The sequence below is a fragment of the Oreochromis niloticus genome, linkage group LG14 (genome assembly GCF_001858045.2).
Source record: "Oreochromis niloticus isolate F11D_XX linkage group LG14, O_niloticus_UMD_NMBU, whole genome shotgun sequence".
Classification (NCBI taxonomy): domain Eukaryota; kingdom Metazoa; phylum Chordata; class Actinopteri; order Cichliformes; family Cichlidae; genus Oreochromis; species Oreochromis niloticus.
Window position 1 is genome coordinate 8,563,871 of NC_031979.2, and position 21,065 is coordinate 8,584,935.

General features: G+C 42.8%; 2 protein-coding genes across 3 annotated transcripts; one reads left to right on the forward strand and one right to left on the reverse strand.

Moving 5' to 3' along the window:
* Nucleotides 1-271: 271 nt before the first annotated feature.
* On the forward strand, nt 272-9,738 carry slc5a2 (solute carrier family 5 member 2). 2 transcript variants are annotated; one of them, XM_013273846.3, is made up of 16 exons: nt 506-610; nt 682-753; nt 3,076-3,137; nt 3,399-3,503; nt 3,617-3,676; nt 3,760-3,864; nt 3,956-4,061; nt 5,617-5,697; nt 6,166-6,395; nt 7,160-7,295; nt 7,495-7,602; nt 7,702-7,852; nt 8,650-8,818; nt 8,908-9,123; nt 9,210-9,342; nt 9,429-9,738. In XM_013273846.3, exons 6-16 carry the CDS (start codon nt 3,769-3,771, stop codon nt 9,641-9,643), a joined length of 1,641 nt encoding a protein of 546 aa, XP_013129300.1. In that variant the 5' UTR covers nt 506-610; nt 682-753; nt 3,076-3,137; nt 3,399-3,503; nt 3,617-3,676; nt 3,760-3,768; the 3' UTR covers nt 9,644-9,738. The 2 variants fall into 2 exon arrangements, with proteins under 2 accessions (XP_003449321.1, XP_013129300.1); XM_003449273.5 differs by lacking the exon at nt 3,076-3,137 and having other exon boundaries at nt 272-610.
* Nucleotides 9,739-10,281: 543 nt separating this feature from the next.
* fbxo46 (F-box protein 46) lies at nt 10,282-20,776 on the reverse strand. The gene is made up of 3 exons (XM_005454298.4): nt 20,348-20,776; nt 14,238-14,818; nt 10,282-14,108 (listed from the first exon to the last, which is right to left on the reverse strand). Exons 2-3 carry the CDS (start codon nt 14,703-14,705, stop codon nt 12,276-12,278), a joined length of 2,301 nt encoding a protein of 766 aa, XP_005454355.1. The 5' UTR covers nt 14,706-14,818; nt 20,348-20,776; the 3' UTR covers nt 10,282-12,275.
* Nucleotides 20,777-21,065: the final 289 nt, after the last annotated feature.

Here is a 21,065-nt window from a genome sequence, read left to right on the forward strand (position 1 = left end):
TTTTTTGACATGCCAGAACCTTTTTATGTTGACTTGGTCACAATGATTTGCAATAATCATATTTTTATCATTGTTTAGTGAACCGTTGACCAAAATAAGGAAAAGTACCCATCTTTACTGGTATCATTACGGGTTGTTATGGGAATGAAAGATGCAGGACATGCATAAAGTGGGTAATTGTGCGTGTAAAATATTAATTAAATCCAGTGGAGCTACTTAACTCAAGGCATGTTTTTCATGGTTTAGTGTTAATAATTACTCTAATAAATAAACTGCTGAATCTGCCCATTGTCAAAAGTGACCAGAGCTCTCACTTAGACCACTCGCCCCTACTCTGCTGCCTAACTGCTGATCATCTTTGTAGTCAAGTTGATGCTGAAATGTAGGTGTATTTTCTTTTGTAGATACCAAGATTTTTAAAAAAGCTTTACTCGAAGAAAAGTTGCAGGTAAACCCAAACAGGTTACCTCTAAGGAATCATATCAAGTCAAGTTTTAGAGTGTTTTTAGGTACAAGTGGAGCAATGGCCGACAAGGTGACCATCAGCAATCCAGCAGACATCTCCATCATTGTTGGATATTTCATTGTGGTGATAAGTGTTGGCGTCTGGGTAAGTGTGCCTTAGAGAATTCCTGATTATTCTGATCATCTTTGATGTTTACGCACTTTTCCATGTTCCAGTCCATGTTTCGGACCAATCGTGGGACAGTTGGGGGATATTTCTTGGCCGGTCGTACCATGACCTGGTGGCCGGTGAGTTCAGTAGATACACAATAAATGTACACTTTAAACTGTTATTGGCTTAATATCTTCACTGTATTCATCAGCCAGTAATAGGTGCTGCACAGAAATACCAAAGTTTGAAGTAATTTTAAAACAATTGTGACATACTTCGCGGTTTATCCAAAGGTGGTGTATAACAAAGATACTATCATCATTGGATTTTTAAATATTGAATCTGGATAGAATCTTTTTGCAGTATCTTAAAACATGAACAGTATATCAAACAATAATTCTCCATAAATGTGAGTGATTGTGAATGAGCACACACTCCTCCTGTATTGAAAAATGCTAAATTTCTGAATATGAGGCTTCAACCAAACATCATCAGTTCTGAAATTGAAAATGAGCCACAAACTATTTGCATTTTGACCTGAAAACATTTGTATGTCTGAATGCATCTATTTTTCTTTTCCTGTTGCATTCTCTCTCATTCAGCTGTATTTTTTTGGCCTGAGGGTTGTACAAAAAAGTGGGATTAATGAAGTGGCTCTCTTTCTCTGGCTAGAGCACCATGGAAACTTATGCTCATCACAAACTGATCTGGAGCAGGTTATGTTCTGAGTTTCGGTTTGAAATAAGCTCTAAGCTCCACGTTTTCACTGATTATTTTATTCAAAGTAAGCTCTAAGTGTTATACAGACACTCTGTTGAAGGAATAGGTTTTATACAGAACTGTGCAAAGGTCTTGAGCAACCTTTCTGGATAATTTTCTTCCAAGTCACCAGACTTTCTTGTAGTTTTTAACATTATCTTAAGAAATAGTTCTTCAGGATTACTGAAGGTCTTTAAATGTTTATATACACACATATATCTATATCTATATATATGTATATCTATATCTATATATATGTATATCTATATCTATATAGATATAGATATAGATATAGAGAGAGAGAGAGAGATATGTGTGTGTATCTATCTATCTATATATGTGTGTGTATATATATATATATACACACACACACACACACACACACACACACACACACACACACACATATATATATATATATATATATATATATATATATATATATATATATATATATATATATATATACGCATATATATATATATATATATATATATATGCGTATATATATATATATATATATATACGCATATATATATATATATGTGTGTGTGTGTGTGTGTGTGTGTGTGTGTATATATATATATATAGATATCTATATAGATATATGTATATATAGATATAGATAGATATATATATATCTATATAGATCGATCGATATAGATATAGATATAGATAGATATAGATAGATATCTATCTATATCTAGATAGATATCTATCTAGATATAGATATAGATATCTATATCTATATATATCTATATATATATACATATATAGATATATCTATATATCTATAGATATATAGAGATATATATATTGGCTGTTTCTTTCCCGCTCATTTTCACTACAGTCCTTCTACCTGTTGTTTTTCTTTTTTGTTAAGCCACTTAACACTAAAATATGAATCTATGAAGCATACAAAAGACACTTTACTCAAGAGTGAACCAGTTTTGTATCTTTAGGCCTTTTGTTACTAGCAGCCTGTTATAAAGGGCACCATTTGTTTGCATTTCTTTAATCTATCAAAGACGTACAGTATCTCTCTGAACAGTGAGTGTCTACACACATCTGTAAGGCATAATGGAGGCACTGTCATGGTTTGGAGCTGCATTTCTGCAAGTGGTTTTAGGGATCTTGTTAAAATTGATGGAATTATTAACACGAAAAAGTGTGTCAAAGTTTGAACCAACATCCAAAACCATTTGGAAATAACTGATTGACAACAGCTTTGTTTTTCAGAATCACAATGATCACAAACACACTGCCAGTATAATAAAAGCATACCTGGATAGAAACTCTGTTTTTGCCTTATATACTGTTTTCATGTTTGCATGTTTTTCCATTTTCTTAGCAAATATATAAAGAAATAAAGAGTACCTCAAAACTTTAGCACAGTACTGTATATATAACTGTTGAGTCACATCCTAGTAACAACACCGAATGAAGCACAGTTGTTACGTTACAGTACTGAGGAACCTGTAATGTTTAAACATATGAAGTTTCAAGTTTAACACCTCTAATGATCTGTTAGAAATAAACAGCAGTGAAGAGAATATTTATTGCTTCTGCTGTTTCACTTGTAACAATCACAAATTCACATTAAAATAGTTTCTCTTGTCTTACTTGCAGTGTCAGTGTTGCATTTTACTGTTACGTTTTCTGCGTGCTTCATAGATCTCTTTCGCCTTTTCCTGTGATAGTGCCTCTGACTGGAGTAACCAGTCCATTTTGTGCAGAGGAAGAGTCGAGTAATGCATCAAATGTATGTACAGAGCCTGAAGCAGAAATCCCGGGCATCAAAATTCATTTGATTGCATTAATTAGTTTTTGTTTTTTATGTAGTGCCAGATTTCAAATTCTCTCTCTCTCCCTCTCAACACCTTCGTGGCAAAAATGACCAAATATTCAATAATTTTCGTGATTTTTAAGCCTTTGAAATGCCAGTTTAATTAATTTAATGATCAATTATTTATTAAAAGCTCCTGTAATTTTGCTGGATCGATATCTCGTGTGGTTTTTGCAGGTTGGTGCATCTCTGTTTGCCAGCAACATCGGCAGTGGTCACTTTGTTGGTTTGGCAGGCACCGGGGCAGCTGGTGGCATCGCCGTTGGAGGGTTTGAGTGGAGTGTAACAGTCACCTTATTTGCCTACATTAAACACACTGTAAATGACAACGAGTGACAGGAAGAAGGTCTAAATATGTTGCATTTTTTTGTGTGTTGTTTGTTTTTATGTGCCAGGCTCTGTTTATCGTGCTGCTGCTCGGCTGGGTGTTTGTACCCGTCTACCTCACAGCTGGGGTAAGAAGTTCAGCCTGTGCTGTATTTCAGGCATCATAAAGTGTAGCCATTCACTGGTGTGATGAGATGATGTGCTGTGCCAGGTGATCACAATGCCTCAGTACCTGAAGAAGAGGTTTGGTGGGACCAGAATCAGCCTCTACCTGTCAGTTATCTCACTGTTACTGTACATTTTGACTAAGATCTCAGTAAGTGATCCCATTAGTGCACACGTGTTTTAAAAAAAACTGTCCCTATTGTGTGTATTTCTCTCTTCATTCAATCTCTGTCTCTCTCCAGGTGGATATGTTTTCAGGAGCTGTGTTTATCCAGCAGGCGTTAGGATGGAACATCTACGTGGCTGTCATCGCTCTTCTCTTAATAACAGCTTTGTACACTGTTACAGGTATGGTAAGGTCTATACCAGGGGTTCGGGGAACTCCAGGCCTCAAGGGCCAGTGTCCTGCAGGTTTTAGATGTGTCCTTGATCCAACACAGCTGATTTAAATGGCTGGCTGGCCTGGTAATGAACTAATCATTTGATTCAGGTGTGTTGACCCAGGATGATATCTAAAAAGTGCAGGACACCGGCCCTTGAGGCCTGGAGCTCCCCACCCCTGGTCTATACAGTACAGGAAATAAGTATTTGATCCCCTACAACACAGCCAGAATTATGGCTTCTACAGATTTGGCTGTCTGATTGCAATCAATCAGTGAGTCAATTACAGATACTTCTGATCTCAACTTGTTATTTGTATAACGCACACCTGTCCACAGATCAGGTTCTGCAATTCTAGCCTGTCCATCACCATATGGTTTAGGCTAGACCAAAGACAGACAAGACCAAAGAGTCGTCAAAGGATGTCAGGGATAGATCACGAGAAAGGAGGTGGATCAACACTGTAATGGGGAAAATTCTAGTTTATTCTCACATTTAGATTAAGGTGCTTCAGCCAGAAAGCATAGGTACTGAGAAGTGGTCTGTGGTCACCACCTTTATTGGGGATGTCTTGCTAATTGTCTATAATTTCCACCTGTTGTCTGTACTTTCGCATAACAGCATGTGAAACTGATTGTCAATCAGTGTTGCTTCCTAAGTGGACAGTTTGATTTCACAAAAATGTGACTGACTTGGAGTTACATTGTGTTGTTTAAGTGTTCCCTTTATTTTTTTAGCAGTGTAGCTTGACCACAGCTGACCTTGTTGCAGACTTTTTTAACCGAAAATTCCACAACAACACAAAACTCCATGGTAGGAGCTTGTTAATAATCTGAAGGCAGCTGGGACCCCAGTCACCAAAAATACCATCAGTAACACACTACTCTTTGGCATCAAATCAACCCACCATATTTGTAGGAAGAGAAATGCTGAGTATGACCCAAAGAAAACCATCCTCACAGTCAAGCATAGAGGTGGAAACATCAGTGCTTTGGGACTGTTTTTCTGCTAATGGTACAGGATGACTTCAGTCCATTGAAGGGTAGTGACCTTGCATATCTCCAGACCTCAATCCTGTAGAAAATCTGTGGAGCCACCTGAAGCTTTGAGTGGCCAAGCAGCAGCCAAGAAGCCAAAACGATTTTGAGAGAGGAGTGGACCAAAATCCCTGCTGAGATGTGAGCCAACCTGGTGACCAAGTATAAGAGACATGCTCGACAACAAGGGTCTCTCTGTCCTGTACTAAGTCCTGTTTTGCTTGGGGATCAAATATTTATTTCACTCAAAAACATGCAAATCAATTTTTAACATTTATTTAACGTTTATGTTTCTGGAGGGTTTAATGAAAGGTCTTTTGCGGAATGCAATGATATTATAACTCGCCCCATTAGACTAAAAAAAATAATATCAGGGTCCTGTATTCAGATTTCTTGCCAACTTTACGTTCACAAAATATTGCAGAGATTTTTTCCATGTCAGTGTATGGATTTCAGTGTGTGTGTGTTTGTGTGTGTCTTACCAGGTGGGCTGGCTGCGCTGATGTACACCGACACAGTTCAGACTTTTGTCATCATTGCTGGGGCTTTTGTCCTCACCGGCTTCTGTGAGTCCAATCTTTGCAGCACGACACAACACGCGGGTCACACCTGGGTCCCCAGCAGTTTCACAACAACAGGAAAGACGTTAACCAGGGTCTGCAATCATTGACTTGATTACAGTAGAGGTGTATAGTGTGCTGACAGTGCAGAGATGCAGCCCTGCCACACCTTTCGCTGACTCTACAACCATTCTTTACAAAAACGGCTTGAAATCACAGTCTAGCACTGCTGTAGAATATTAACTAATCCTCTGAGCAGTTAGTGCTGCTTCAGCAGCTGACTCATGTCTTCAGTTAGGATATCAGTTTGACACAACAAGAGAGTTCTGGACTATTGAGCAGTTAAAACACAACACGCTTACACGCACACGCAAGAGTCCTGTTTGAGATTTTGGGAAATTGAGTGTGTTTTGAGCATCATCAGCCTACGAGGGAGCACAAAATATCCTCACACTTTCTCCTTCTCACCTCTAGCATTTGCTAAAGTCGGGGGCTACAGCGCTCTGCTTAATAAATACAGCTCCGCCATGCCGCTTAATTTCACCTCCCTGGAACCCCAGCGCTACAACATCTCCTCTCACTGCTACACCCCCAGAGCGGATGCCTTCAACCTGCTGAGAGACCCAGCTGCAGGTGACCTGCCCTGGCCCGGGGTGCTGATTGGGATTCCAATAGGGGGCATCTGGTACTGGTGTACAGATCAGGTGACTTTTATATCAGTGGAAGCACTTTGGTTTGGGGAGCTGGTATTAGCCAGGGAGTTCAGCCAGTTTCTAACAGCTTCAACTAACATAAAAGGTGAAATACAGCAACATATGTTGTCAGAGTTACAACTTTAAATGACACACTTTACCAGTATTAGTAAAGTCGTTCTTAAAAATCAATATTTGAAGACCTAGACATTAAGTTTGAGCTGCAAACTTTGTAGCCTTTCTCTCAACTTCTCTGTTTATGCAGTCAGCGCACAGTACCGCTGGCTCAGAGAGGCTTACTGCAGCTCACAGAAGAACCTACTTTTATTCACAGTCTTATTCCCTTCCTGGCATTACCCCAAAGGGATTCATGTCTCCACCCAGAATCTTTCTCTTGTTAGGCGAATGTGTAAATCACTACACTGTGGAGCCAGCTGTAGTGCACATACAGTACTGTAACTGCCTTTACGATACACTGAAGTCAAGCTGATAACCTGGTACAAGGGCGCCTGTCCGGAGGAGGAGGAGGAGGAACCAACTAAGTGTAACAATACAGAAAAAATAGTCTAGCTGGTGAAGAATAAAAGAAAAACACATTTCATTTGCCTCCCAGTAAAGCATCCTCACATGCTGTGTTACACTAATGAGGCCCATAAGATGCAGAATTACTGCATTAACAGTTGCTTCTTTAAAGCAAATGTCTGAACCTTTAGGCACAATTTTTTGTGAGCACTAAATAGTTAAATCATATATCGTTAGTCTGTGTCTTTCTCCAGGTGATTGTACAGCGGTGCCTTGCAGCTCGCAGCATCACGGACGTGAAGGCCGGCTGCATCATGTGCGGCTACCTCAAACTGCTGCCCATGTTCCTCATGGTGTTCCCCGGCATGATCAGCAGGATTCTCTACCCAGGTCTGTGGGCTACACTAGTAGTGGCAGGTGCACACTGCAGCCTTCTGAGCCCACCTGGCTCTTTTGAGACCAAATCGTCAAAAGTGACTCATCTCAAATCCAAGACCATAATTCCATTAAGCTTTTTGAACTCTCGCTTGTAAGCTTGACTTGCTGTAGGCGGGTGATGTGTCTGAACGTTGTGTGTGTGTTTTTATAGATGAGGTTGGCTGTGTGGTCCCTGAACTCTGCAAAAACATTTGTGGGACTGAGGTGGGCTGCTCCAATATAGCTTATCCTAAACTGGTGATATCAATAATGCCGGATGGTAAGGACACACAATTATTGGCTACATTTTAAAAAAGAAGAAGAAGGTTGTTTTGCATTACATGACCCCTGCTCTGCTTCCTGTCACGCTTTTGTCCAGGTTTGCGCGGTCTGATGCTGGCTGTGATGCTGGCTGCTCTCATGTCCTCTTTGGCCTCCATCTTTAACAGCAGCAGCACTTTGTTCACCATGGACATCTGGACCCGTATCAGACCACAGGCCACTGAGCGTGAGCTCATCGTCGTAGGCAGGTACAGTGCAGCATGCTTTCTGTAACACTCAATGTTATAACCAAAAAGGGGTCCTTTTTCTTCGACTCTGCTTGAGTAACCTGGCATTAGCCACATAAAATAATCTTATTTATCTTATGCTGGACTGCCCTTCTGTTCATCCACTTGCTCCGTGTAAGCTAACTTGCTACTGATTGCAGCCCCTCGTAAACTGAAGGTTTGGAACCGGAGGAGCGTCCCTGAGACGATCGTTTTAGGAATATCTGCTCTTACTTTGCTTGTCAAAATGAACCAGGAGTAGAAAAATAACCAAAAAGAACTTGTTGCACACACACTGATCTCATTATTTGAAACTATGGCCATGTTTAATATGCACATCTAACACTGTAACAACACACATGTCAGAAAATCAAGAAATTAATAATAGTTCTCCTCTAAACTTCTCTGCATTCATTTTTAAAAAGCAGAAATAATCTCTCCGGTGAAGTGTTTATCTGTGCACCAATCTGTCTGGCTGTTTCCTGATGACGTCTTTTCCTGATGGCAGGCTGTTGCTTCATGAATACAGTTTACACTGCAGAGCCTCAGCTAACAATGCCATACACTGTATATGTCATTGAGCTGAAAAATGTAATTACTGTGATTTATATTTAGGTCTTTTGCTAAATAACAAGCAGTACAGTTTTACAGAATTACACCTTGCTGAAGACACTATACAAGAAGTTCTTCATTTCCTTTCCTAGGAAAGTAATATAAACAGCAGAAGTTCATAAAACTGATCTGATTTACCAAACTCTCATATTTCCTCTGGTCTTTAGAGTCTGGGTTCTGTGTATTGTAGCTGTCAGTATCTGCTGGATCCCTGTGGTGCAGGCGGCACAGAGCGGTCAGCTGTTTGATTACATCCAGTCCGTCTCCAGCTATCTGGCTCCCCCTATCGCTGCCGTCTTCCTCCTGGCTGTGTTTGTCAAGAGGGTCAATGAAACGGTGAGATATCATCTACCAACATTACAGGGATGAAACACCAGGTGAAGTCACACTTATATGACATCACACTCATCTTCCTCCACTTGCAGGGTGCCTTCTGGGGCCTGATTGGTGGTCTGCTGATGGGTTTGTGTCGGATGTTACTTGAGTTCTGGTTTGGTACCGGCAGCTGTATTTTCCCCTCCAGCTGCCCTTACCTGGTGTGTGGGATCCATTACCTCCACTTTGCCATTATCCTCTTCTTCTGCACATCAGCGCTCGTGTTGCTGGTCAGCTGCTGCAGCGAGCCCATAGATGACCAGCATGTAAGTGATTTACACAGCACTGATTCACTGAGGGCCAAAATAAGGTCTTATTTATCAAATGCTTATGACAAAAACATGCCTTCCAGCTTCATCGTCTGGTGTTCAGCCTTCGTCATTCCAAAGAGGAGAGAAAAGATCTGGACTGGGAGCAAGAGGAAAAAGGGAGGAGGGCCAGGAGAGAGGCCAGCAGGAGGATGAGGGAGAATAAAAGCGATGCAGGTAAGAAAAAAAGGGAAATCACAGTGATGGAGAAAAGCAGAACAAACACTCACTAAAGCAGCTTAGAAACTCTTTCTCCCTTTCAGTGGCTGAAGAGGAAGAGCAGTCTGGGATCTGCCACCTTATCAAACGGTTTTTTGGCCAGGGTGGCAGCTCCTCTGCGACCAATGAGGAAGAGGAACCTGAGGGACCGGTGCAGATGCCCGACATTAGTGAGGACCCAGTGTGGAAGAACGCCGTGGATGCCAACGCTCTCATCATGATGGCTGTAGCAGTTTTCATGTGGGGATACTATGCATGACAGAGTCCTTATGTTGCTTAATGAAGGTGGATTTTTAAATGTCAAGAAATAAATAGTGTTGCCATCTGTTGGCAAACACTGGTCACTGCACTTAAGCCATTTTCTTCATTTTAAAGTAGTTCAAAGTACGCACACGTGCAAATATACAACCATGCTGCATTCTGACACAGCATGGTCCTTCTTTACTTTTGTCCAGTTTTAAAAAGCATAAGTAATGCAGTCTGAAAAATGCTTTATCAGGTTAAAATGCCATTACTGTATACGGTTACATCGTGATTCAATCACAGGTCGATCTCGAAAGGTGTGAAGATTGAATTCTAACAGAAGTTAACTCAATAAAGCCTGAAGATTTTTCTAACCTCCTTTAAAACTGTCTCAAAAACAAAAAAAGAAAATCAGTGAAAAGTTTGGAGTTGCTTTATACCACCCATCAACATGTGTGCTCATACTGTGCCCATCTTCACTCCCGTTTTTCCATTAAAAGCAGTTTCAAGGGAGGGAAAAAGGTTGTTTGTATTGTGTCCAATAATCGAGTCGGCTCTAATATTACTCCATAAATATGCAGGGACTTAATGACAGTGACACAGATTACAAGTCAATCGTAACTTGGCTGTTGAGACACCACACAAACCAGGTAGTGATTCAGATTTCCAGTTTTAATCATCACTTCTGTTTTTATTTAAGCAGATATTTCCCATGAGCATTGTACACATCTGGAACCCACAGGTCTCCCATAACTATCCAACCACCTTCCCATCTCCATGCAGAGTTTCAGCATCATTCATCACATCAGTTCTTTAATATCCAGTCTGTCAGCTTGCGGGGAGGGCGGGGAGGGGGGGGGGGGGGGGGGGGGAGGGTCTGGGAGTGTAAAAGCAAGAGAGAGAAAGGCGGTGGGAGAGAAGGAGGTGGCTTTTTGTTTTCCCCTCCCTAAGAATGGAGAGTCAGAGCAGTCACCAGGCACTGTTCATCTTACACTCCCACTCTAAGAGTTTTGGGTGGATCCAGAAGAGCTGAATGAAGTCTGTCGAGCATCTGAAATCTAGCCACTTACAGGGTCCTGTGCAACTCCCAATACTCTTGATCATCTGTGAGGTATCTGATGCCTCAGTCTCCTGCAGGGTGGGTAAGAGGTAGGGGGGCTTTTAAGGCTGGAAGCTGGTGTAGAGAGTTTCTGCGGCGTGTGGTAGTTGGTTTAACCCACTTCAAAGCATGAATGACAGCTTTGGCAAACACTGCCCTCTGCCAGATCGGAGGACGGAGAGGGGTGGAGGAAAGGAAGAGAGCTAGGGGTTAAAACAAACATGGAATACTTAAAAAAAAAAAAAAATCTTTGCAGGTTGAGTAGGGTGACAGACTGGTACAGGGAGAACTCAGTCCTCAAAATAAAAGCAAATACAACAGCAAACAATCTGACACACACCCCAAAAAACAGCCAAAGGGGGGGAAAAAAAAAAAAAAAAAAAAAAAAAAAAAAGGCAAATAACCAAGTCAATCAAACCATACAAAGTGACATCAGGCTTTTCCAAAGTGACATCAAGTTTCTCTCTCCCCCCCCCAATTCAATCCCCCTGAACTTAATCAGGTTCATCTCCCATGATTCTCTGTAAACCAGAAAGTTCTCAGTGGCTCCTCTTTATGGCTGGTCAGCAAGGTTAGGGTCCAATCTGAAACTATGACACGGCCCTAAAATCTCAGTCTCAGCCAGTGTGCAGAGACCGTGCCTGTCATTAACCAATGGTATGGCTATTTCAGAATTAACATCAGTGACACAGGCAATGATTTCAGCAGCATTATCAGGGGACTGATCGACATGTACAACATTACAGCACATTCAGAAAATAGAAATGCATGGTGCAGGACAGGTACAAATGGCAACCTTGTACAACGGAAAAAAAAAAAAAAAAAAAAATCAAGTTTGCTTTATACAATCACATTTCTATATTAATGCTGAACATTCCACCACTGAAAAGTTTTACATCTGTTGGACTCGGTACAGCTCATTCCTTGAAGCACCATTGTACAGCAAACATGGAAGTTTGTGATACGACACAGAAACATAGAACAAGTTCTGGGAATAATAATAATAATAATAATAATAATAATAATAATAATAATGATAATAATCATAATAATCATAATAAGCAGGCTCTAGGGCATTACATTTTTATGCGTCACTTTATGGATGCTAATCTCAATCAAATACACTGCAAAGTTTTCACATGTATTACCTAACAACCATGTGCAGAGTTAGACAAGAACCCGAATGATTAAGAGGCAGAAAAAGGGTTGAATAACAGCAGCAGTAGGGACCCCAACCCTGGTATGGAAACTTTTCAAAGTGACCACTCTGGAGCACAGTGGGGAGAGAGGGATTCTGGAGGGCTTCAAAAAACAAAAACAAACAAACAAGGCAAGGAGAGTGACACACCTCTCTTCCTTCTTTACCACTGAAACACCTCCTACTGAGGGTAGGTATGAGGAAGGAGTGCTGCAGCAAAGAAAAACAAAACAGTCCTGGAGTGCTGATCCTCTCTGTTCCTGTTTGTCCTCTGATCAGATGAGAGTGGGAAAGAAGGAGGTGCACAGAATGAGATGAGAGTTGGTGTATGTGAGGTGTGCCCTTTCTTCTCTACCTAGCTTCCTCCCTCCTGTCTTCCCGCTTGGTGCGGATGGGTTGAGAGCCATCAGCAGGCTGCTGGACCCAGTTGTTATCATGGAGTCCAACACGGCAGCCTGGCGTGTCCTTATCTGTACGCCGGCAGCACATCCAGTAGGAACGTCCATAAGGCAGGTCATGGTGGTAAGGTTTGGGGTGCCAACGGCACAAAGAAACATCCCCGCGCTCATATTGTCGCTTACATTGCTTGCAGGGGTCATCTCTATAGAGAGGGTCTTGATTCCACCGTGAATCCACAGCTCGCACCCCATACGTCTCAATCAACACCTTGAAGTAGTGGCAGGTGCATTTGAGGGCTGCCAGCGAGCGTGTTGGTAGGTAGCTGAAGATGTTGACCATGATGTGGTCAGGGAGCAGTAGCATGTACTGTCGAGGTTCAAGGAGTCGCTGAATCTGAAAGCGGATCTCCAGGAAGTCATGGGAAACGTGACGGTAGAGGCGACACAGTGAAGGGTCTGAACAGTCTTCTCCAACGCTAGGAGAGTCTGGTCGGGTCGCCCGCTCCCCTGAGCCCACTGCCACCCCTGCCCCAGGACTGTTGTTGTTGGCGCAGTCCAAAGAGCACATTCCTGACCCACTGCCAGGGCCCGTTCCTTTTACATCCTCCTCCTCAGCCCGAGGGGGCTGAAGGAAAAAGAGCTGTCCAGGAGGGGGATCGTCACATGAGGGGTCAGTAGAGCTTCCAACACCCCCACTGCCCCCTCCCCCACTAGGCATAGCAAAACATACAGTCTCCTCCTGCACATTCTCTGTACTGTCCTTGCCATAAAACACACACTGATCCACAGCACCTGTCACCACCACCTCCACATGGAAACCAGTCACTCGCTCCCTTCCTACACCTACAGCCTTCTTCTCCCCAGAAGAGAGCTCCTGGGTTGGGTCTGGGCTGCCACAGGCCGGCCTGTCTGGGTGATGGAGGTCTCCATCTGGTTTCGGGGAAGCAGTTGTGGCAGCAAGCAGCAGACTACTAGGGTCTCTTGATGAGGGACTGACGAGCTGGTATAGGTCACAGGTAATTTTCTCTTTGGCCCTGGCTGCTGCCTGATTACTCCCACCACCACAGCTCATAAACATACAGCGGGACCTGCCAGCTGGCTCCAGTTGAGACCGCGGGTCCAGATTTGACACTCTGAAAGCTATCCTAACCTCACCATGACTGTGGCTGGGGGGTGGAGGAGGTGTTACCGTACCAGACTCACCTCCTCTCCTACACTCCCTTCCCCTGTCTTGATTACAGGACTCTATGCCAGAACCAGGGCCCAGATGGAGCTGATTCTCCAGGTTCTGGGACTCAAAGTGTGCAATGGCCTGGGCAACCCTGAATGACTCCTGCTGCTGCTCCTCAAGCTGCTGGTCTGTCTGGATGGGAGATGACGACTTCTGGACCTCTTTGGAGGGTTGACCACTGGAACTGTCTGACACAAAAACCATAGGAGAGGGGTCTGACACTGTGCCCCGCAGAAGAGTGTGCTGGTGGTGGGTAAGGCCCGGGCTCTGAGTGGTAATAGAGGGCTGGTGGTGCTGTTGGTTACCATGAACACCCACAATCCCTTGAAGGGCCATGGCAGTCCTCTGCTCAACCAAGGCAACCATCTCTGCAACTGAAAGCAGGTCCGTTTCATTCACCCCTCCCAGCTGTGGTTCATCAGGGCTGGGAGGTGTATGGGAGGGGTCATTGCTGAGAAGTGACTCTGAGGCTTGGGAGCGTGTCGGAGGGTCATAGGATGAACATCGCCTCCGCCTTTTCGCTTTACTGCAGTCAGTTGCCCAGTTACCTTTGACCTGTTTAAAAAAAAATAATGCATTTAGTTCTTTGTATTAAATGTCTTAATTAACTAAAATCTCTTACAAAAATATATATAACTACAAAATAAATAAATACAATACTGCTTCACTGTTTCACCTCCTTACCTTCATTGCACTGGGTCTAGGCTGTCCCGCTCCACTGAACTGGTGTGCAACAAAGAAGGCAATCTTCTCCTTGGTATTACCAGGCTTAATGACATACCAGGTGTCTAACAACACACGGCCATCTTCCATCTGGGACCCAGAGGAGGGTGGTGTAGGAGGGGCTGAAGGGGGTTGAGTAGCCTGGTTCTGTGTGAGGGAGCTGGAGTCAAGCTCAGGTTCAGGTGGAGTGTTCTCTGAACCCACATCCTCCTCTTCTCCATTCTGCTCGTGCACCCCCACTATCATCCCTACATCCTCATTTCTGGCACCTGAAGAGGGCTCAGACTTGCAGAGGGAGGGGGACCCTGCCACACCACCACTACCTCCACCACTGCCCCCTGAGCCTGGATTCCTAGCTTTGTTCTGGGAGTAGGTGCCAAAGGGGCGTGGGCACCACAGCCGGATGTGGGAGAAGGTGTCTCGGTCCATCAGGATGCGGACCACCGTGGCATATCGGCATCTACACTGGCCAGCAAACACCCGGAGTTTTCATTGTCGGCTCCCTGTCCTAGAGCCAACCTGATGGGCGCTGGGCATACAACCTACAACAACAGGATAGAGGGAAAAGGGAGTAGAAGAGGAAAGAAGTTAAACTGCAGTTCATCAGTGTTCATCAGTCCTGAGATTAAGTCAGATAATCAATGGCCAATTGGGGCTGTCCTCAACAGCTGCTGTGAAGTATTCACAGAGTTCACATTCGGCGCCGCTAAACGGGTGAGAACAGAACAATCATCCTACTGCTGTTGGACTAATCACAACTGGTCTGCCTCCTACTCTGGCCAAACCTGATTAGCTGTTACATTTGCTACTGTGCACCAAGATCATCTCACTCGCTTTGGAGCCTCTAAAATCGAATTAGAGGGATTCCATTTCAGGTTTGGGGTCTGTGGCCTGCAGATGAAAGGGATGAAAGACAGAACACAAAAGAGCCAAATGGACTCTCCTCTCTCCCCTGCTCCCTCTGCATCTCCAGGCTTCAAAGAGGACTTAATAGAAGGCAACACAGGGAGGAGCATGCAGGCATATGATGGATCTATTTTTAGCAAACAGCAGGGAAGGCGGGCTAGTAGTGAAACTGTTGTAGCCCTTTTTCCTGCTCTCACCCTTTCTTCCCTGGCAAGGAGCATATGCTGCAGGCTAAGAGGGAAAGCCTTTAGTCCACCCAGCATGCTTTGCATCAGCAGCTATGCCAGCTGTATGGACTGCCAGGAACGTGCCGGTACACTTAAAGAACAAGTGGCAACAGAGCAACACGTTTGGCACACTGCTAACCTGAAAGTGTCCATGACATCTGAGAACAGCTTGAATAATTACACCTCATCTGTCAGTCGTAAGCAAAATGTTTAAACTGTTAAAGCAGACCTGACTGTAACCACAGAAATACAGATATAAAAACTGACCATCCACCCCAGCTGACACGTAGTCTGAATCATGTTTGATTCGTTTACTGACCCTTCACAAATGGCAATATTTTGTTAAAAATGACTGTCAGACTATGCTGACGGGGACATCCTGACCCCTATATAAATGATTTAAAGACTCTAAAGCACTGCATGAGAAGTTTTTACAGCCATGGCGAGATGAGACAACAACAGTAACAACTGCTCGCTGTGTTGAACACCATGTTGACACGTCCAGTTGTCATACTATAAATGATATCAACAACAACTGAGCCCTCTCTCGCTTTCTGGTGTGGCATGTCTGCTCAGATCTCTCGGTTAAGATATGAAGCAGGCTCCAGTGAGTTTTTCACAAAAAGCAGCTTTGTTTATCTGTAATTAACTTTCTGTGTTTAACTTTTGATCGACTGCTACAGTACCCGTTTGGTGCTGAAGTTGATCAGGGTCATACACAGTTCTCCTGAGGTTGCGTTCACCCTTTTTCATTCAGTTATGATGTCATATTTCTTGTGATTTCCTCAAAAAGGGTGACAGGGGAGATTGTTCTACTACAGGCCATAATAAATATTCCCAGATAGAACAACAAGATGGCACTGTGCAAAAAGAAAACTGGTGATCATGTATGTATTGTAATCCCAACTGCTAAGGAGAAATGGCCATTTAAGTTCATACAGGGTGTGTTTTAATGGATCACATAAACTAGTATTGCAACACTTGAAAACCCCCAGTGGTTGGCAGTTCTCAAACCTACCTTGCCTGATAACACAGCTAATCGAAGACCTGTTTACTGTATGACTGTTTTTACCGAACCCTGCTTTCCATTTTCGTTGGTTGTGCCTCTCGTCTGACACACTGGATGGGTGGTGCTTTGTACATTTGGACTAATGGAATAGCTCAGAGAGGTGCAAAAACCAAACACCGCCCACACAGTGTGGTGAACCAATTCAAACGCTTCCTCTATAATCACACAGCAACAACACGGCTAAGAGCTGAGATTATACTGTTGTGAGGAATAAAAAAAAAAAGGAAAAGAAAAAAAAAAGCAGCTAGCGAGCCCTTTTTCCTGCCTCGCTCCACGACCCCTTACAGATGTCTATTAAACGCTTTTATTCTCGTCCTCCTTTTTATCCATTTCTCTCTCCCTATTCTCACTGCAAGCAATCCATCTTTCATACCATACTGGATGGCATAATAAGAGGGGTCAGAAGAGAGACCGTCTGCCCACAGCAGCAATCTATTATGAAGTCTCTCACACGCAACACATCAGCCACTTTAACTGCAGACCAGACTTTTTAGCACCTACATTCCTGTAAATATAAAAATGGTAATTAAAAAAATAAAAAACATAGTCACATTTTTATTTTTGTAATTTCCTTCTACTTTCCTACCTATAAGGAAACTAACAAAAAACAAAAACTAAAAGAAGGTTGGGGAAAACCCTCTTTCTCTATTCGTGGATGTGTTGGCACTGGCAAAGAACAAAACTGCTCAGTTCTATGAAAATCTGGCAAGCAGTGGGACTCAGCCAGGTTGCTCCTCTGGGTTTTAGCAGCTTTGAAAGTCTATTCTTTTACTTCCTGCTCTCTGTATTCACTCACTGTATTCTCCGTTTCCATAAAGCTTAACACGCAGTTCCACTGATATTGCATAACTCCTTGCATCTGTTGTCAGATGACTGACTAATAGTACATCAGAACACGAATGCCACCAGATAGCCCAAGTGAACAGCAATTTCCAGGCTGTGCATGCTAAATAAGTATACATTTAAATGACAGCACAACAATTGTCTGACCAGCTTAACTCTTCCTTTAAGGAGACATCATAGAGATATGAAGGTGATTCATTTAGTTATGATGGTGATTTAATCAATTATGAAACTTTGAAGTTAACTTGTCAACCAGGGTGTGTAACAATTCTGACACAGAGACTGAATGACACACTGTATCGCAATTCCACATCCTCAAATGATCATGCCCCATGATTATTGCCCTTATGAGTCTACATTTGTGTTATTGGGCCACATTACAGTGCACTGCAGTACAATGCAGAACACTCATACCAATTGATTCACAACTCAACTGTGAGTATGTACAAAGAAAAGCGCTTACACATTTATTCTGTTATGTTGTGTGTCAAGATGTAAAAATGTATAAATCTCAAATGTTATTGGCTGTGCTATACACCTATTTTTAGCTTTAAAAGTACAGTCTTTTGGCCAAACTACTAATGAGAGGCAAAAGCACATCAGTTTATACAAGAAAAGCAGTCCAATATATACTGCTGCAGCTATTTATAGCACTCACTACAAGCTATCCTCAATAATTATCACCACCACAAGAAAAAGAAGCAGCAGCAGCAGCAGCAGCAGCAGCTGTCTGATAAACCTAAATTCACAATATGTTATTTGTAATATTTGTAATGAACTTTGTGAATAGCAAGTCGTATGTTGGTTTATTTAGCCATGTTTGTAAAAACTAACAGTGATAAATATGATGATTAAAAATTCATGTTAAAATCAGTTTGCTCAAAAAAACAAAAGAAAAACAAACGTATATGTGTGGACTCGTGTATACTTGAGGTCTGCACATAAAGAGCATGTGTGAGAGAAGCTGTACTCCTGTTTTGTTTTTGTACATCAAGGCCTAGACAAAGCTGGAGATTAATTTCTCTTTCAGTTATAATATTTTGTACTAGACTGACCAGCTATTGTAAGTTATTCCCTATTCATTAGAGCCAGTTGCTGTGAATAAAAGCTTGGTTTTACGCATCCTGTAACAAACTAATCCCTCCAAACCTGTCCCAGTATAAAGGTAGCGATTGATACCACCAATTCCTTAACTGTGCGTTTACATATACAAACTGCCAAATAAACTAAAAAGAATAAAAACAACAATAATGACTTAGCGCATGTATAAAGTACACACCGAACTCCACAGCCTAGATGTAGCCACCAGGTAAGACATGGACAATATGAGCTACTGCCCCATCTCATGCACTGATGGTGCTACTGAAGCCTACTGAAGAAATGTCAACTACACAACTGTGTCCAAAAGCAAATGTTTTACTCAGTTGTTCTGTCAGAGCCAAACGCCTGTTGATTACTATGAAAATCTGACCAATATAGCTGCACACAACACATAAAAAGGTATTTATTTGCTTGCAAGATCCTGCTCTTAGAACAGATTTGCAGGTTTGACCTTTTACATCAAAACTCAATTTCTGCTGGAAGGACTCATTTCCCTATACAAATGAAGAGCAGTTTCACTCTCACCAGGTGAGCACAGTTCTGAACACACAGTGTACTACATCCCTGTAAACTCTAATTTAAGGTTTAACGAGGCGGATTAGCAGATGCTGAACCAAAGCATTTAACTTAAGATTGTGTTGCTGTTTTTCCCTTTAAGACTGTCAGCTGCTGGTCTAATGCCATCTTTGCAAAGAAGTCAGCCTGAATAACACTAAGAGAGTGAGAGTAACTCAAACTCCTTCCAACCATCCTCCAGCTCTCCCGCTCTCTTTTTCACAGCATTTCAGCCAGACGGCCAAAAGCTGACGAATGATGGGACCCAAGCATGCCAAAAAGCCTTAGCTCAATCTCCCTCGCTGCATGAAGACAATGCAACAGACGAGCAGCCAGCAGGCCAGCTTTGCTGCAAACTGTCAACACAACAATAGGGCAGAGCGCACTGCTCCAGCAGTCTGCCCAGGAACATTACGTGAGAGCAGGCTTTCTGTCTGGACACCTGGGGAGTGTGGCTGACTGGACTGCAGGACTCACTGCAGGACTCACTGCATCTGTGTGCGTGTCTGCACGTTTGTGCTGAAACATCACAAATTAGACTGTGATGCAAGTTTTGATTCAATCACAAAGGCCACTGTGTCAACAGTGTTATCCAACTGAACATCTGAAAGGAGGAGGGCAAATCAAACACTCGCAAACAAAATCACATCAAACTGAACTCCGTGTAAGATGGACTTTTTAAAATAGAGTTTAAGCTACAGTCACAAAAACTTCTTCATATGGGCTTATAAACAAACAACATTACACGAAAGAGAAGTTTATTTTATTTTTTAGCGCAGTGCATATATCTAGATATTTGTGCCACAGAGTATTTAGTCTTCGCTATCGGAGGCCTGCAGGTTATCCCTTACCTTTCTTAGTTGCGTTTAAGGTAACCAAACAACTCTGAAAACTAGCTGAAATACTGCCAACCTCTCCACACTCGCAACCAACAAGTGGGGCATCACAAAACACCATCACCAGCAACAAATACTCTTATTTTTGTTGTTGTTATTATTGTAATCATTTGATGCTCGTTATCATCTCAATGTCTTTGGGAAACCAGTAGCTGGCTGAGCAAGCAGCAAACAGTTAGCTTACACAGCGGCGTAGTAACGTAAAAATTCCCATCACCTTATTGGCCAAGTTTCCAACACTTTAATAATTTACATAACCTAACGTCGAGGGTAACCTAAAAAATCTTCTACAGACTTGAATACTTCATATAGATTATTAATGGGTAATCACACATAGCAAACAGGTCGGTTAGTAGCTACCAAGGTTGCTAGCTGAATAGCACAACTTACCTGCATAATAACATGACAGCGTTTGCTAGCAAGCTACGATTTTTAAAAAAGACCCCGAGCGTTGTATTTTGGCAACTGGCTTACCTCAGTGGTTTTAACTGAAGCAGACAACCTTCTTAACCAACAGGCTGTCGATGACAAGTGTCTCCTCGCTGAATTTCGCTCCAACCAGACCAGTCTGTCTGGTCAAATGCAGGTGACACGAGTTAACTATCCGTGTCCACGTAGCTAAGCTAGCTCACTCGCAGGCTAACGTCGTCATTAGCCAGCAGCTACTTTCTATTTATCAACCTTGTCTAAGTGGTGGCAACCAACGAGGATGGCGTGCTTGTCAGCTCTCTGGACACAGTCTAGCTGACCGTAGGCCTTGTTAGGACTATCAACAGCCGCTCGACCACTATCTATTTAGAAGTGACACAAGCTTTTTACGGTATGTTCTCGGGGATACCAAAATAATCAGTGTCAAAACGGCGAGAGGAGGAAGGCCATCTTGTTGACAAGCAGCTGCATAAGGCCCGCAGCCAATAGCGATGCAGAGTCGGTGGTGTGCCCATATATGGCGTATGCACAGCTCCCTCCCTCTGCCGCCCCCTGCACCCCCCGCCCCATCCATGCTTTCTACACTGGACCACACTGTAAAAACGCAACATCAAAAGGTCACTGTGTCAAAGACAGGTGAGAAAATCCATATAAGCACATTTCCACTCATTCCACACCAGCGGGACGTTCACCGTGACGATCACTCTGCACCTTTTCTATACTTTCTGTGACTTAATGTCCAAATCAGCATTTTTCATTTTTG